The sequence below is a fragment of the Dermacentor silvarum genome, chromosome 4 (genome assembly GCF_013339745.2).
Source record: "Dermacentor silvarum isolate Dsil-2018 chromosome 4, BIME_Dsil_1.4, whole genome shotgun sequence".
NCBI classification, from domain to species: Eukaryota; Metazoa; Arthropoda; class Arachnida; order Ixodida; family Ixodidae; genus Dermacentor; species Dermacentor silvarum.
The window spans coordinates 113,551,577-113,568,980 of record NC_051157.2 but is presented as its reverse complement, the minus strand read 5'-3'; the positions used below and the strand labels follow the sequence as shown (position 1 = coordinate 113,568,980).

Sequence of the window (17,404 nt, the reverse complement as noted above, 5' to 3'; positions counted from 1 at the left end):
GTGTGTGTTGAACTTGTAAATGAGATATGATTCTCTATATTTTCTGTCTCTGTGCAAACTAAGGTGAGACTGTAGAGTATGAAATTTAAGTTCGTCAGGATTGTGACTAGCAGGTTAAAATCTCTGTAATTAATAGTCTAAAGATCACAAGTGCCGATCTCGATGATATTAGGCCATGCAATGTAAAATTAATTGCTTATCTTATATATAATATTCTCGCAAATATTATTAATTTAATATTTCAAATGGGGATGTATCCTCGAGAACTCAAGCATGCCAAAGTTACCCCAGTTTTTAAAAAGGGAAATCGTTCATTATTAACAAACTATCGACCCATCTGTGTGCTGCCATTCTTCAGTAAAATAGTCGAGAGATAACCTCAACAAATTTAATATTCTTGCACGTTATCAGTTCGGATTTCGATCAAAATGTTCTACTGATCTCGCTCTAATATTTCTCACAGATTACCTAAAAAAAAAAGCTATTAATGATGGTAGCTTTGCCGGCTCTATTTTTGTTGACCTAACTAAAGCCTTGGCACAGTGGCAAACCTTTGAGAAACCTTTATTATCTGTCTGGGAGTCTACTGATCTTGAAAATGGTGCCTATCGGTAACTAATCTGCTCAAAATGCATATCGAAGTGATGGAACGTATAAGCTTTTGTATACAATCAAACAATTTTGCATCAAGTTTGGGACCTGAGTTTTTGCACACGCAGAACAAAAATGCACAGAACCCTAACCATAAACAGCTTCGCTGTAAAATGTGAGTGAATTCTGTTTGTTTGTAATCGCTGTATTAGTTGTTTTGTGTGGTGTTCTTGGTACAGCTCAAACCCTTCTCACCGATACATGTTCTCTTTTTATTGCTATTACCATGCAGTAACTTGTATATGGGCTCTTTTATTTTCTTTTTTTTCCCCCTTTTCGCTTTCTTTCTTGGCAGCTTTTTAAGCTTAGTAGGGTTTACCAAGCCAAAAAAAGAAAAAGAAAGCCTGGCAATCTCTGTTGTAAGGCAGTTCACGTCAACTCATCTCATTGCCTTTGTAGTCGTGCTGTCATTTATACTTCACGTTTCAGCAGGCGTAGTCATGTACAAAAGTCTGATCAATGGATTATTTCTGCAACTGAATATGGTGCAGTAAAACATTGTAGTGGACAGCATTGGGTCTGAACTGAGTTCTCGCTCTACTGGGACTTTTATTTTAGGCCGAGTCATCACAACACCTTACTTGAACCAGATAAGATCGCCTCACGAGAGGGAAAAAGGAACAAGTAACATGAACGTAAAAGTCATCGACAGTGGTTGAAGAAGGAATGTCGCATGAGCCATGGTTTCGACAAGTGGATTTGTCCTTGTCAGGGCAACAATTGCTTTCCCTAACAGCATTTCTGCCTTGACGAAGACGAGTCCACTTGAAGAAACCTTGGCTCCAGTGACATTCCTCGTTCAACCACTGCTAATCACTTCAGACCTTTATCTTTAACTTCTGTCTTGTTTGGATTAACATAAAAGCACCTTTAAGCCAACTGACATAGGTTTATCAATTTAGGTTGACGCAGCCAAGAGAATCTGTAAACTGGGAACTTAAAGGTTATTGATGGCAGCTTGCAGGAGTCCGCATCATGCTTGTTTACATGCATGCATAACATAGCACACACTGTGCAATCAGAAGCACCTGCTTACACCTCTACATAATCTGTTAGCGATAAAGCTACAAAAGCAGTCTGCGCTGCTCATAGGAGGCATTCTTTTGCAGGTGTTCACCAAGCATCCAACAACGGTCGAGCTAAATTAAATAGCTCCTACTTGTTTGAAAGCCCTGGCTTATTATTTACTCGCCAATGGTAGCAGCGAGGCATACCAGCTACAAGATGAAAATAACATTTTCCAGACAAATGCTGCTACGCATGGAAGCATGTTTGTGGCTAGTGCTGAGAGCTTGGATGTTGTTGTGTAGATAACTTCCACAGGGCACGTGTACGTTGCTGCTGTAAGGTAACATTGCCAACATCACTTATGTTTATTATGAGAGGTGTGTCTGGTTTGGCCATTTATCACATCTACTTTCTTTGCCATAAAATGCATTCATTTGGAGCCAGTGCTTACGCTTACCATAGGTGAAGTTTTGCTACCTGTAGAACAACTGTGAAGGAATTTCACTGTACTCCTTTCTATACTTCTTGCGCGCTCATTGCTTTCCTTTTTCACACGATTTCTAGGAGGGCTATCGAATGGCGGTGATGCACGCCGGCGCTCCGTGCTGTGGCATGAATGCTGCTGTCCGGTCATTCGTTCGAAACTGCCTGACCCGTGGAGATATTGTTTATGGAATCCACGATGGTGTTGAAGGCCTCGTTGAGGGCAACGTGAGTGGTTTTTACGTTCAACCTTGAGGTATTTTGGATGTTTTGAGAACACACAGGAATTATGCATTGTCACTGCTCAAGTGCACAAGCATACCCCTCGCATTCATAAAGTTCATATTATTGGTACTATACATTTGGAACGGGCGTACTTAATAAGCGTCAAATTGAGTACATGGCTCTCTTGTTTATGGCGTGATGTTGTAAAAATTGTGTTTTATACAGTACCGCGGAACACCGCCAGGGCATAGCCGCCGCGGTGGCTTAGCGGCTATGGTGTTGCGCCGGTAATCACGAGGTCACAGGATCAAATCCCAGCCGCAGAGGCCGCATTTCTATGGTGGGCCGAAATGCAAGAACGCCTGTGTCCCGTGCATTGGGGTCACATTAAAGATCCCCTGGTGGTCAAAATTAATCCGGAGTGCCCCACTACGGTGTTTCTCATAATCAAATCGTGGTGTTGGCACGTAAAACCCAAGAATTCAGTTCACCGCGAGGGCATCAAAACAAACGTGAGCAGTGATCTGTTCTCTGCATTTCGAGGGACACAATGCTAAAGAGTTTCATGCTGACTTGGAAGTGGTGTACGGTGACACTTCCCCCTTTGCGTCTCTCAACAGATCCATCCCATGGCTTGGCATGATGTCGCTGGCTGGGTTGGCCAAGGTGGTGCCTTCCTTGGAACAAAGCGGTGGGTACATGTTTTCGTTTTTCGGTTTGTTTGCTGTTGTGTAACATTTTAAGCTAATCTTAGGCTAGCTCATATGATTGCACCTACATGCGTTTTGAAAATTTTTATAATTAAAGCTGAATTAAATTTTGAAACGGTGTACAGTTGAGCCGCCGACGTATTCTGCAAGATCGGGTACGAGCAGCACGTCAACCAGGCATCCGGCTTTTCGGGCATTCACTACTTGGGGAGAGGTATTGCACGAACCACTATGCTTGCTTTTCAAGAAGCAAAACGAACAAAGCAGCACAAAACACCAAGCACAAAGAATAAAATGCTAAAGAACGCTAACATGTAAGCAGGTAGTGTCAGTCTGGCAGGTTTCTTTGTTTCCTTCCATCACTTCAACATTTCACAAAGCCTGCAGCTCTCTTCGAGTAATCCAGCTCAAGGACCAGAATTGAGCTGTCTGCCGCAGGCAGTTTTTAAAAAATTCTGTGTAGTCTAAAAAATCAAGTGCCTGGTATAAATGGCTGCCAAGGACAGCAATTTTTGCCCTGATCAAGATAAATCCCCTTGTTTAAATGATTGGCTTCTGCTCGTGCTTTTCTTGCTCGCCCACTGTTTGTCACTGGGCACTAGAATGTGATGCATTTGCCTTTTTCCCCATTTCTGTAGGACACTCCCAGGCGAATTGATGGAGCAAGTTGTGGCCAAGCTAAGGGAGTTCAGGATTCAGGCACTGCTTGTCATCGGTGGTTTCGAGGTAGGTGACCTTTTTTGGGGGAATCGTCTGCTGCAAGTCTGCTGGCAAGGATTTTATCGTACTGGCTGACTTGTGTAGTACCCACACTGCCAACTCTAAATGAAAAATTTTAGCTTTGGACCTGAACTTTATTTCACATCCGTACAACATATTTATGACGGAGACGCACAGACAAAATGACACTAGTTGAGCTTGACTGGGTCTGTGTCCCCTAATGATAATTGGCAACGCATACCAAATGTTACATAAACATAACATATGCATACATGAACACATGCATATATGTACAACACAAACTATGAATACAATATGCATACAAAATATATGTATTCATACAATGTATAGGTTCAATAACATTATTTTTAAAAAAAATATTTTGCCAGGCCTTTACCTCTGTGTGTTACACAGCTGCTTTACTTTTGCTTAAATTTCGTAACAAGGTCGCATTTTATAGTCTGCATCATTCACTATGACAGTTGGAACTGGTATTTACATTGTTTGTCTAGAAAAATTAAATTCATTCACCTTCATCTGTGCCCCTCTCTATAAGTGGTGGCCAAAAAATGGTGTCCATGATGTCTTTGGTTATCTTGAACGCCTGTATTAACAGGAAATTGGGACATTTGAGATTGGTTTGCATTACTCCAAGGGGGCTCGTCGGATGTGATGTAGACACCACGAAGAGTGCAGACGATGGCAACACTTTTTTTCTGGACAAACCAGACAAGTAACCGTGCCAAGTATTATATTGGATCAATCCAGACCATAAAATGAAATCTTGATGCATAGTTTAAGCTAAGGCAATACAGGAGTAAGCACATCTTTTTTAAAAATTTTGTGCTTGCTGCGGAAAAAATAATGATAATAAGATCACATGTACACAAACTTGACGCAGATAGGAAAGGCCATGTGACTTAGTGCTAGTTGCTTATTCGCCCTATTTATGCTTCTTTCGTCAGTTTCAGTGAACAGTTGATAGTATGTGCTTCATGTGTGTCTAGTGTCTTAATTCATTACATCCTAGTCCACAGTCCTGCTTCACAGCACCGTGTTCCATCATTTCTCAGAACCAACTAGCCCACTACAATGCATCTCTTTAAAAAGTTGATGGTAGAAATGCAGGTCACCACAGATAAAGTGTAGTGAGAAATTAAGCTAGTAGTTGGCATCTGCTCACCTCCTAATGTGCTGTGCACTAATGACGAACCACTGAACTATGGGTGGACGCACCAGTGAAGAATGACGGAGTGGAGTAACTCTATTGTAGCTGACGCATTGCCCTCGTATTAGCTGCAGCAGTGTTTCCATCACACATTTGGTAACTTTGCACTTTGTCGTTCTTGACTGGTGGTGTCCTTGTGTTTTTCAGTGGTTGGCCAATAGTATCCAGAACATTATACAAGGTGAACGTTGATAAATCTTGATTTATATGCATCACCTAATTTCTTCCTGTTTTTTAGGGCTACCACACAGTGCTGCAGCTTGCGGAAGGCCGGGAGCGGTACCCCGAGTTGCGCATCCCCATGTGTGTGATCCCCGCCACGATCAGCAACAATGTCCCAGGCACAGAGTTCTCCCTGGGTGCTGACACTGCGCTTAATGAGATCACTGAGGTCAGTCACCTGTGAGACTTTGCACCGTTGTCACTGAGTCACCCCCCCCCCCCCCTCATTTTGTTTTTCAAGTTGCAGCTACAATCTAATTTACAGCTGATGGCTGCATATTCATGTAGTACAAATGTTTTAAAGGAACTTTTATTTTAAGGTTGTTTGAGCTGTGAAAAAAAAAATTGGAAAGATATACTCGTGACAACAGCATACATTTGAGCTCTTAAAAAGATGGAAAAGGGACGTCCACATCTACAGAAATTACTTTGAGAATTGCAATTTGCGGTCACATAGCAAAACCCATGGACATGCTGGGAACATGTCCTTGCTCATGTAGTTAGTACACAGTTGTACTTTTGTTTTGCCCTCTCTCCCCCCCCCCCCCTTTTTTTTTTTGCACACCTCGCGATAATTCACGCCTTCATTGAACCATTTGGCATACAACAAATTTGCTGTTTCTGTTATGAACTAACACAGCCTTAAAGATACATTTGCATTTAAAGGTGCTTGTTACTTTTCTGATAATATACCTAAAAAATGCTTTTGCATCATGCTACCTCAAGTTGAAATTTATTGACCTGCTTCTGAAACCATCAACAGGTGACGACTTCAAAAAAAGAATTTAAAAATAAAGCCTTTCTCTTCACACCTCCTCTCGCGGTATTTGTTTCGATTTGGAAAACATATAATCTCGCACCTTCTCGCAGAAAACGAGCTTTATTATTTACACCTGTTAATGGATGCATGCCTCATAATGGTGCTCTCAATGTTTAGTCATATTGAAGAATATGTGTACAGAACTTTCCCGAAAAACACATGGCAACATGCAGACATATTGCTTTCAGTGTCAGCTTATGGCAGAATGACAACAACGATATAAAAGTAGTTAAGGAAATGAAATATTTTGTTGCACTTTTTAAAAACTTCTCTCAGTAAATATGATATGTAACCCCACTAGGCCTCACTACACGAAGAAAAAACTTTTTTGTGATTTACTGGTGCTAGTATCACTTCTGATTTCCTCAAGCACCAAAGTATATTACCATGACAAAGGGTCATCAGTTCACATCTTTAAATAACAGCTGGTGATCACATTGGCAGGCAAGGTTTAACAGCTAAAAGTGAAAGTAGCTGAACCTTGGATGCTCATATGAATGTGCAATATTCAGTGACAGGGAAAAATAGGCTTCGGAATGGCTATATTCTGTTTTGTTCGATGCTGTGGAAACTACAAAATAGTGGGGTTATACGAGTCTAACTCCATGCATTTCACAGTGCAAAAGTGCATCATGTCATTTTCACATCTGTGTCATCAGTTTGTCACGCACGAAACCTTCAGAATCAAATTTGGTTCAATTTGAAATCAATTGGATCAGTTGGAATCAATCAGTTCGAATCAATTTAGTCTGAGCTGTGCTTGTAATTGTTACCCAATAGTACCTAAAGTGTCTGTGTGTACACTGAAACAAAAGTGCACACTTTTATTTACTTGGAAATTCACCTCATTACTTCTCTGATGAATATCACATCAAACTTGCCCTTAGCTTTGTCCATAATAACTGCATAATAGTTACACTGGCATCAGTAATGCAGTTTGTAATACCATTGGAAATATTTGTGAGCGTCACCTAGTGCAATACACTCCAGTCTCATATCAGCTCTCTAGTGTTGCAAAAAACTGCGTTTGTTTCACAGTTTTTTATGAGTGTTTAAGCAGAGACTTAAACAACCCGAGCTCTGCAACTCTGCAAAACAACAAATCCAGTGAATGCGCCATCATATTCTGCTCAGTCGGCTTAGCTGCAGAGCAAGGGCTCCATCCTACTTTCTGTTGCCAGAATGAGCTTCGTGCACCCGCACACTGGCATTCCCGCGAAGTGGCTTTGTGCAACTTGTTAGTATAAAGTGCACGGCTCTGAATGAAGCATACTGTAACGATAAGCCAAAGCTGTCTGTTGCTTTGAGCTTTTCTTCTAAACTGATATTGCACGGTGCTGACCTCTGCCACTGAACTGCAGATTTGCGACCGCATCCGCCAGTCGGCTCAGGGAACCAAGCGACGTGTGTTTGTCGTGGAGACCATGGGTGGCTACTGTGGTTACCTGGCAACACTGGCAGGGCTAGCTGGAGGTGCCGACGCAGCATACATCTTTGAGGAGAACTTTGGCATCAAGGACCTCATGAATGATGTGATGCACATGCAGGTCAAGATGTCTGAAGGTGTCCAGCGAGGTCTCATCCTCAGGTGCGTGCATTCAGCAAGGCTTGCTTGACATGCAATGGTGGTGTTCCTTGTGTAATGGCAAAGATGATGCAAGGTTCTGACGACGCAAGTACACTCTGACATTGGTGCTGCTGCTCGGCACTTGAATTGAAGAAGGCCATACGTGCCTCTGCAAATCAGAGTAGTAGTCCCTACGTTTTGGTCATCTTGCCACGCACAAATCTAGCCAGAAGGCAAGGCTCCAGAAAGACGACTGTCGTCTGCTATTTTCTCTAACTTCAGCAGAACCTTTCTCTTTATTCCCAAGTGCACTGATTGTCCATCTTTCAAGTGTCATACTCAGGTTATATCACCACGTCCTTTGCCCTTCTTTCTGTAGTGTCCTTGGGAACTGAAACACGTATTCTGTGAGCATGGAGAGAGTGACCTTTTATTTATTCCTGTAATGCCCAAACGCTGTTTAACATCAAGGCAAGTTGTAACAACTTGTGAACCTTTATTTCCTGCCATGGAGAGTACATCCGTAAATTTAAAAAAATAATGAAATGTTATTTTAGTTTTTTGTTTCTTTTTGGTGTCCATTTAAGCTTGGTGCGTATTCATAATAAATTTTAGCTCTAACACGACAACACAAGAAGGAAACAGGACAAGGCACAGGACAAGTGCATTAAGCTTCCTACGTTTTAATCACCATTTTGAGGCACCAAACTTGGCGTAGTATACATATCCTCCTAAGACCCCTTGTACAATATATTTCACATTGCCTTCACCATTTTTTTGACATTCACTCAGAAAAGATTATGCAAAATATTCGTTCTGTGTATGAACTATGGTACATGTGTAACTGTAATGAAGTTGTTTACTTATATTCTTGTCAATCGATTTCAAGAAATTTGACATTAAATTGATCTAGACCTCTGTGTCATCCCAGGCTGCTGAACGCAACCTTGAGGTGTGTTTCGAAATCACTGAGATTGCATGACAATACTGGACGCGGCAGCCATATGGCGATGTACTACACATAGTTCCATCTTCATCTCTGCGTTTAAACAATGAAATACAGTTTTTACCATAGCAGACATGACGCGATGATGGAGATAGTGATTTTTTCACATACATGGAGATGCAGTTGTTGGCATCTAATCGTGGTATTTAAATTTTAAAAATTGTTTTTCAAGTTCATAACATAACAGTAGACAATAAAAATAACCTTGAAGACTGGTTATGTCCCATAGTTGTATTTGGGTCTCAGTAGGATATGATACAATGAGAAATGCAGGGCTAAGGTCTTGAAAAGAGCCTTGTTAATATATTTGTTTTTGCCATGTAGTTGGATCTGTGTTGCTTTTTTAATTTTCTTCACTTTTCTTTTCCATTTTTTTTTTCATTTTTTTAAAGCCAGCAGCAATCTCACAGGCTAATCTATGGATGATTTAAATTCCAGGCTCTAACCTTGTATTGTGTTGTAACCTTGTATTCATCTTATTAGAGGGACAAAAAGACAACATCCATAACTGTCCGTGAAAATTAAATTAATTGCTGCTGTTGCTTTTAGTGAGAGGCAGTGTTCCTCAGCATGCAAAGTTATTTTTAAAGAAAAGTTCATACATTTCACATTCTTTTAGCATATAGTTAATGCTATATCAAAGGGATTGCCAATAAAAAGCACATTTTAGTGTGTTGGTGGTGTGGGAACAATCTGTAATCAAGCTGGGACCTTGAAAAGGTTTTTTTTCGGGCAGCCCAAAAAAATGAATGCATGCCTTTTACTGCCCCCAAGGGCTCAAATCGCTACAGGCACGACCAAAATAGCTCTAAAGGCCTGCCAGAACACTTATTAGGTGTATCAGTGCTCGTACTGTGATAGGAGATGGCGGATGCACGTGTGTATAATTAAAGGAAACATACCATGTCCCATGACAATTGCCCCTTACCACTCTTGGTATGCTTCACCGCAATACTATTTGTATGCTTCACTGCGTAACACTTCTGTATTGAGGCAAAGCAGACTTTTAGGAACCGGCATTATGCAACGCGTTGTGTTTTCCGAGCTTCTTAGCCATTGGCAAAGATGACAGAGGTGGAGTCGGCACCATTGCTAACAGCAGCGAATTGTTTCAATGAAAAACACTGCACCAAACAGCAAGAAGCTTGGTAGCGAACGTCGAATTCAGTAGCTAGGCTTAGCGTTGCCACCGCGGTGCCTATGGCTGCCAGCGGATCTGCGTGCGAGAGCGCCGATTGGAGGCGGCGAGATAATCAAAATGGTGGCGGTGGTGGCTTCGATTAATGCCGTGTCACACCTGCGGTCATGGAAAAAAGTCCGCAAAATCGGACGGCAAAGGTTACTGCGTCCGAAATTTCAGACATTAATTCTTATACATTGACTCTATGGGACACGTGGTGGTGCCGCAAAGGCGTCCGAATTATCGGGCATGTCTGAAAAATCAGGCGTCTGGAAATTTGGTCACTGACTGTAGTTGCCACATCTACATTTTCTCTTTATTTAAATCGGGAAGTAGGGTGTGCATCTGACTAGTGTGCTCTCCAGTTGGAGCACTATAGGCTGTGAACAAATTATGGCAAAATAAAAGGGTTTAATTATAACTATCACAAGTCAGGGTTAAGTGGTCTGTGTATTCCATCCTATGATGCGCATGTAACACACACGCACACACACGCATGCACCTACATACACACTCATGAAGAATGAAGTGTGAGCTATTATTAGTATACGCCAATCATCATCATCCTGTTTTTATATCCACTGCAGTACGAAGGCCTCCCCCTGCGATCTCCAATTGCCCCTGTCTTGCGCCTGCAAATTTCCTAACTTCATCACCTTACCTAGTTCTCTGCCATCCTCGACTGCGCTTCCCTTCTCTTGGTACCCATTCTGTAACTCTAATGGTCCACCGGTTATCCATCCTACACATTACATGGCCTGCCCAGCCCCATTTTTGTAGCGGGAGCTACATTGGCCATATTCTCGCCGTTTCGCTTTGGTCGGTAGCCGCACCGCGAGCTGAGCCATTGCCTAGCAACCGCCGCAGCTGGCAGTGCCGCTCACCACGCCATCTGGCATGACATCAGAGGAGGAGCCGGCGCATCGGCGTTGCATCGCTGGAGGAGCCGGCGTTGCATCGTATATATAGAAGGGCTGCTCGGTGGGATTCGTCGGGAGATATGGAAAGTGAGTCGGAGAGACTGAAAGAAGCCAGGCTTCATCGTCGGAAAGAATCCAAGAGGGGACAGCGAGCCGAGGAGACGGAGGAAGAACGAGTCACACGCCTCAAGAAGCATTGCAAGTACGAAGCGGCCAGGCGAGTGCATTCATATGAGCATGGTTCGTTGTTTAGTTCGGTATCTCGTGCCAGGGCCGCGGATCAACGACGGAATAAACCATGAAGAGGCAGCGAGCTGCGGGGACAGAAGAAGAACGTGCTCAGCGTATCGAACAGAGACGGCAGAGTGATGCAGCTCGGAGAGTGCCGCACCTAGCCACCGATACAACGCAGCTAGAGGACGTGAAGGCTCGCCGTGTGACAGAACATGTGATTTGGTTGGCTGAAAGTTCAAGAACGACGCGCATGTTCCATACGGACTTTACAGACAATCCATTTGGATTTGCGTGTGACATTTGCGAAAGACTTTGGCATAACCATACCTCTCGCTACGCACACCCAGGCATAACTGAGTTAAGCCACAGCCAATTTTTTCTCTTAATGTCCATTAGAATATCAGCTATCTCAGTTTGTTCTCTAATCCACACAAAGCTTTCTTCCTGTCCCTTAATGTTAGGCCTAACATTTTCCGTTCCATCGCTCTTTCTACGGTCCTCAACTTGTTCTCGAGCTTCTTTGTTAACCTCCAAGTTTCTGCCGCATATGTTAGCAATGATTGTACACTTTTCTTTTAAACGACAGTCGTAAGCTCCTAGTCAGGATTTGGCAATGCCTGCCGTATGCACTCCAACCCAATTTTATTCTTCTTTAAATTTCCTTCTCATGATAGGGTCTGCTGTGAGTAATTCACATAGATAAACATACTCCTTTACAGACTCGAGAGGCTGACTAGCGATCCTGAACTCTTGTTCCCTTGCCACTATGATTGATACACCAATCATAGTGGCTAAATAATTTGAAGTTTCTTATAGTATCTAAATGCTTTTTCATACCCTCTAAATTGCCGTCTAAAATGTTTCGCGCGTGTGCCGCTAGTTCGTTTAGCCTATTATAATTTTGAACCCTCCTTTTGTTCTTAATTGTGTGTGGGCTTTGAATTTACATTCTCGTATCCTTGATGGACATCCTTTTGGCAGATTCTCATTGTAAGAATGTTTGCTAAATGGGTGTTTGATGGACAGAAATTTCTTAGGTTTTGCACCTATCTTTGTGTCTGAATGCTATGTGCATCTTGAAGTTTTGTTGCAAAACAGTGCTTCCTGCATACTCACTTGATCGAGGCGTGTCAGTTGTTGATTTCTCTCTACCTTTCAGAAATGAAAAGGCCAATGAAAATTACACAACAGACTTCATCCACCGACTGTACAGTGAGGAAGGAAAAGATGTGTTCACTGCCAGGCAAAACATTCTGGGTCACATGCAACAAGTAAGTGGCTTTACAATTTTACGTTAAGTGTTCCGTGTATGCTCTCCCATCATTCCAAAATACTATCCTGGTTGGTAGAGCCGAAAGCTGGGGGAATTAGGGACCATAGTCACCTTGAAACGGAGCACAAAGAAGGGAGAACACAACATAAAGCAGATATCTGTTGTCCATGTTTCTTAGGGAGGAGTTGAGTCTTAAACCAAAAATTGTTCAAAATTTTCCAATGCAAATTATGGTCTTGAGGACTTGTAGATATATGCAGTAGTATGTTCTTATTTCGAATATTAAGTCTATTTTTGTTTACTTCAATTGGTTCTAATTTTATGCAAGTTTCTTTTACTTAATATTATGCAGTAATTTGCTAAGAATTGATTCCTCAGATTTCGCTAAACAGTGTAGCAGTGAATTCTGTATGTTTACAGAATCCAATAAGACCAACCTTATTGCTCTGTCTACACTAGAACAAGAGTTATGAGACTTCAATGTTGACACTGAGTAGAGTATTTTTCTAAAAGTCTTCTTCGAAGTCTCGTGATTCGTGTTGACAAAAAGAACACTTATGTCAACACAAAAGAGATGAAAATGGCAACACAAATGCCGATTATATAAACTGAAATGTTGCATTGTGCAGAAGGGAAAGGAAACTCACCTTTTTCTCTACGAATGCTTTAGAGGAGGCAAGTGAAAGGCCTTAATTGCATACAGTGCTAATGGCTCACTCCTTTGCGTTGCCTGTCTGTGTGCAGGGTGGCACACCGTCGCCATTTGATCGCAATTTTGGCACCAAGACGGCCACTCGGGCCTTCGAGTGGCTTGTGCTACAGCTGAAGGCCAACTTGCAGCCAGATGGTACAGTGAATGCCATCGCTCCCGAGACTGCATGCCTGCTGGGTCTCATCCGGCGGCAGTACTACTTCACGCCCGTGCAGGATCTCAAGTCGCGGACCGACTGGAAGTACGTACACTCACTTGGTGACACACATTTGCACAGGAACTACGCACATCTAGCTGATCAAACAGAGGTGCTGCATGTGGTGTTTCCAGATGCAGAACATGCAGTTGGCATCAAAAGTTTACAATCCGTGGGATCTAAGAAAAAGCGGAATATTTTTTTCAGTCTGGGTGTACAACCTGGTAGTCGAACTTCATCGTAACAATCAAGGGATATAACTAATCATGTCACATAACAAAGTAAATATAGAATGTTTCTCTCTGATATCAGCGTGTAACAAGTACAGTAGACTTTCTTTAATTCAGCTCCGGTTAATACAGTAGTCCCCTTGATAGCAGGCACATTCATGCAATTACCACACAATCTATTCGGGCAATTCTCATGCGGACTTATGTGCATATACATTGAATTAACAAATAGCAGTTTGCAATACTGTGGTTATAAAGCATAAACAGTAACAAAGCATACGCATGGAAATCTGTGCAGGTCACCTGTTGACTGTAGTGGTGTGCCGTCGGTCACACTGCAACTGGCACAACATTGCTTGGTAATTGCTCCTAAATTTAGTTGCGGCCACATTCACACTGCAGCAAAATCAAACAGTTGCTGGATTTCTTTTGGGTGAACATAATTCGAAATGGTGCACGTACACCACTTGTCATCACATGCATTTAGTCTTTTTTACTCTTCCTCTTCTAATAACTTCTTTAAGAGCCCCAGTTTGTGCATCGTCGACAAGGTGGATTGCTTTCGTCAGTTTCTTGTGTTACGTGCTCCTCACTAGTCATAATCATTTGCACTCATTCCTACCCACCCTGAAAACCTTTTAAGACATTCAGTGGACGAAATCTGATTCTTAGCACACTACACTGCTTGCAGCCTCTACCGGTCACACCTAGGTGGCCTAATTTCATCTCTCTTCCCTTCCTCTGCGTGGCTTGCGTGTGGAGCATTCTCTTAGCAAGCACTACCCAGAGTAACTGTCCTTCCAAACCTGCATGTGCAGTTCATACCAAAAAAAGAAAAAAAGAAAAAAAAAGCTTGCATTTTTTTGTTGTACTTCCAAACAGGGCCACATCTCGTGTGACCGAAGATCAATCCGAGTTATATTGTACCAAGCACTCTGTAAAGTTGGCAACCACATGGAATGTGTTTTTGGCGCAATGCCACCACATGTTTCCATGCTACCTGATGCGAAAGCCATTCAGCCCCGACTGCAGCATGTGCATTGAATGCTATTGAATGTGCATCGAAACGTTGGAAACATATTCCATGTAGCTGCAGCGTAACACGTCGTAAAATGAGAGCTCACACATTCATACACTCTAGGTTTGGATCACTGCGCATGTAATTTGTGCTACACCGTGCACACATCTGGAAGTAACTACGGTCACTTTTGGCATGTGTGCACATTGCCTTTAGAATCTGCATGCCTTGGTATTGTACAGTGGCACTTTAAGTGTGCACCGAAACCATAGAACAGTACCAAAATATTTAGGATTGATCTGCTTATTTCTTGTTTTGATCAGAGTACCATGCATACATGAGAACAATTGGATAGATTAAAAATATGAATCTCAACAACACGATACTTTATGCTTTGATCTGCAACTTTTATACACCTTTCCTGTTTCAACTATTGTTTCTTCATGTTTTACTTAAAGGGGTCCTGAACCACCCCTCGGGCTTGGTAAAAAAACATAATCCGCGGATAGCATACACTGCTGTGAACATCTCAGCCAAGTTTTGCAGTCATGCGCAGCACGTGGAGCTCACAAGCGGAGTGTGAAGTCACCTTTCTTTCAAACCATATCTTTTCAACAGAAGCCTGCTCCTCGCTCTTTTCTGGATGCTTTATTTCGTAATAAAGTGCCCAGAAAACGCGGCTACTATTGGTTGACAGCTGACGTCAATCAAGAAGGGTGTTTGGATCAGTGAGCTTCTTTCTACCGTTACTGTGTATACTTATTGACCAAGTTTAATAAATAGGCTGAAGTAAGCGAAAATTTGTTTTTGAATTTCGATAATAATTACGTACTTCCGGAAGAAGCCAACTATTGTCTGCTCACGCTTGGCCGCGGCCGTGTGCATAGGAATTAAACTTTGGCCGCCCTGCTTACCGGTGTCGTAGCTGTTGAGTCTCGCTAATTTCTACTGGTTCTGAATGCTTAACTAGCCTCAAACCACGTGAAACTTAAGGTCAGACAACATGCACACTTGCCAGCGCGCGCCGAGTTCTGGTCGCTCCTGGTTAGACGCCTTGGCAGACTTATCGATAGCACTTCAACATGCGCAAGTTGGATGTGGCTACTACCCGTCGGTCAAGCTGGTGAAGGACAAAGCCAGTCAGCACCACGGTCAGACTGCAGCATATGAACGCGAGCATGCGCTCAAGCCCTGTCATGCACAAAGCAAACGCTGCACATGCACACTGCAGTTGCATGTAGCTGCGGTCTGCTACGTAGCATAGATACCGCGGCTTATGCGAGGTGCCACAACAAGTCCACTGGCTAAGCGTTACTGCGGCTCACTGAGGACAACCACATTGGCTCACGTTTGGTGTGTCGTAGGTGCCAAAATCGGAAGTAGTGGAGTCTACGTTAACATCCACAATCAAATTTAAACTGTGCGCCACAGTGCCGTTCAGTAGGCGGAGCGTTGTGGGCACGCCCCACTCCGTCATAGCCTTCACAGTGCAAATCTTTGAAGAAGGAGTGAAAGCACCGCAAAGGTCGTGTTTGATTGCCAATAAATCCGCTTCTGCTGAACGCATTGAAGTACTTTTTGCAGAAAAGTATTTCTGAAATAGCCTATTTTAACTTCAAATACATTTCTCGACATCTATAGGAAGTGGTTCAGGGCCCCTTTAATGTTTAGAGGCTTTAAAAAGTGTTAGCCCTTTGTTTTGGCAATGGCAACAGTCATTGCTGTTACCAAATGTGTGTTGTTACCAGTTTGCAGGCCTCGTAGTGCAGGTGGAAAATTGTAGCATCAAATGCAGTGTAAACAACACTTGTGCTCTTTGAAAAAAAAAAAAATAACTAATGTTTATCTTCCCTCATGTTTTTAGAGTTAAGAAGAGCCGACATCTGTTTTTGCTGGCATCCTTGCAGGAACTCAAGGCAGTGTAATACACTCAGTATAAAAATACGCTGGTAGATACTTAGCCGCTGCATTTACCACTTGTTATTTTCATTTTTTGTAAAACCACATTGCCAAGTTAAGATACGAATTTTAAATATTGCACCATTGGTAAGAAGGGTTAGAAAACATTTTTATTTGAGGACCAAAATAATACTCGCAGTCTCGAACACTTTTCTTTTCTCCTTTTCTCCAGATTTATCTTAAATGACCACATATGCATGGTACCTGTACATCTGCATTCAAAGCTGAACTGCATGTGTTTTTCTTTTTCTTTCTCCCCCTTTATGCAACTGTCTTCATGATAAATAGATCTTACTTTGAGGTAGTGCTTTATAGCTCGCTACATTATCTTATTTGTATATCTTCATTGTATTGGAATATAGTTTTGTCCTTATAGACAGTTTAATACTAATAGATGGTGTACAACTATACGAAATAAAGACAGAGATCATTGTTTTTTAGACAGAGGGAACCAGGCTATTGGCTGCTAAAAAAAAAGAAAAAAAAAACAGATTGCCACAGTGTGGAATAATTTTTGTTGGAACACCAGAGTGCCAGAAAGCTTAATATTGCACTTCAGAGCATACTTAAAAGGTTACATGGCATGTTTTTCATTAGTCGAACACAAGTTCTTCTTGTAATGAGACATGTTCAGTGCGGACGACAGACAACAGGGCACTGGTTGTTGTCTGTTTTCTTCATGTTGTTTAATTTGCGCTGGACATGCTGTATTATGGCTATCACCAACAATACCAACGTCATGTTGTATTGGAATGGTTACTTACGGCTGCCACAGTCATGTTTTAATGCCTCGTGGTAGTTTTTAAAACGTTGGAAGCTAGTTGTACACCTCCTTGCCAAACAGAAGCAGCTGCAGGCCACTTGCTAGTCCAAGTTAGACTCATAGCTTCTACCGAAGACGGTGGCTGAAGTGCGAGGAGAAATTTGGCCAACACAAGTTGTGCACGTCACCAAGAGAAGCCACCGGAGAGATGAAGATTGCAGAGCTCCACACGTTTCCTGCTGCCTGTCTGCATGTAAATACCTTTCTAACTTTTTTTTT

The 17,404-nt window shown here is 42.3% G+C and overlaps 1 protein-coding gene across 5 annotated transcripts in view; it reads left to right on the top strand.

Moving 5' to 3' along the window:
* Positions 1–17,404, top strand: part of LOC119450507 (ATP-dependent 6-phosphofructokinase-like) — a 113,508-nt gene that overhangs the window by 47,851 nt on the left and 48,253 nt on the right. For 4 of the 5 annotated variants that reach the window (XM_037713986.2, XM_037713989.2, XM_037713990.2 and 1 more), the window contains exons 12-18: positions 2,224–2,370; positions 2,988–3,058; positions 3,716–3,803; positions 5,264–5,416; positions 7,429–7,655; positions 12,134–12,245; positions 12,992–13,200. In XM_037713986.2, the coding sequence (XP_037569914.1) occupies positions 2,224–2,370; positions 2,988–3,058; positions 3,716–3,803; positions 5,264–5,416; positions 7,429–7,655; positions 12,134–12,245; positions 12,992–13,200 (1,007 nt within the window). Of the gene's footprint in view, positions 1–2,223; positions 2,371–2,987; positions 3,059–3,715; positions 3,804–5,263; positions 5,417–7,428; positions 7,656–12,133; positions 12,246–12,991; positions 13,201–17,206; positions 17,379–17,404 lie in introns of all 5 variants that reach the window. The other variant, XR_007466458.1, reaches the window with a different exon arrangement.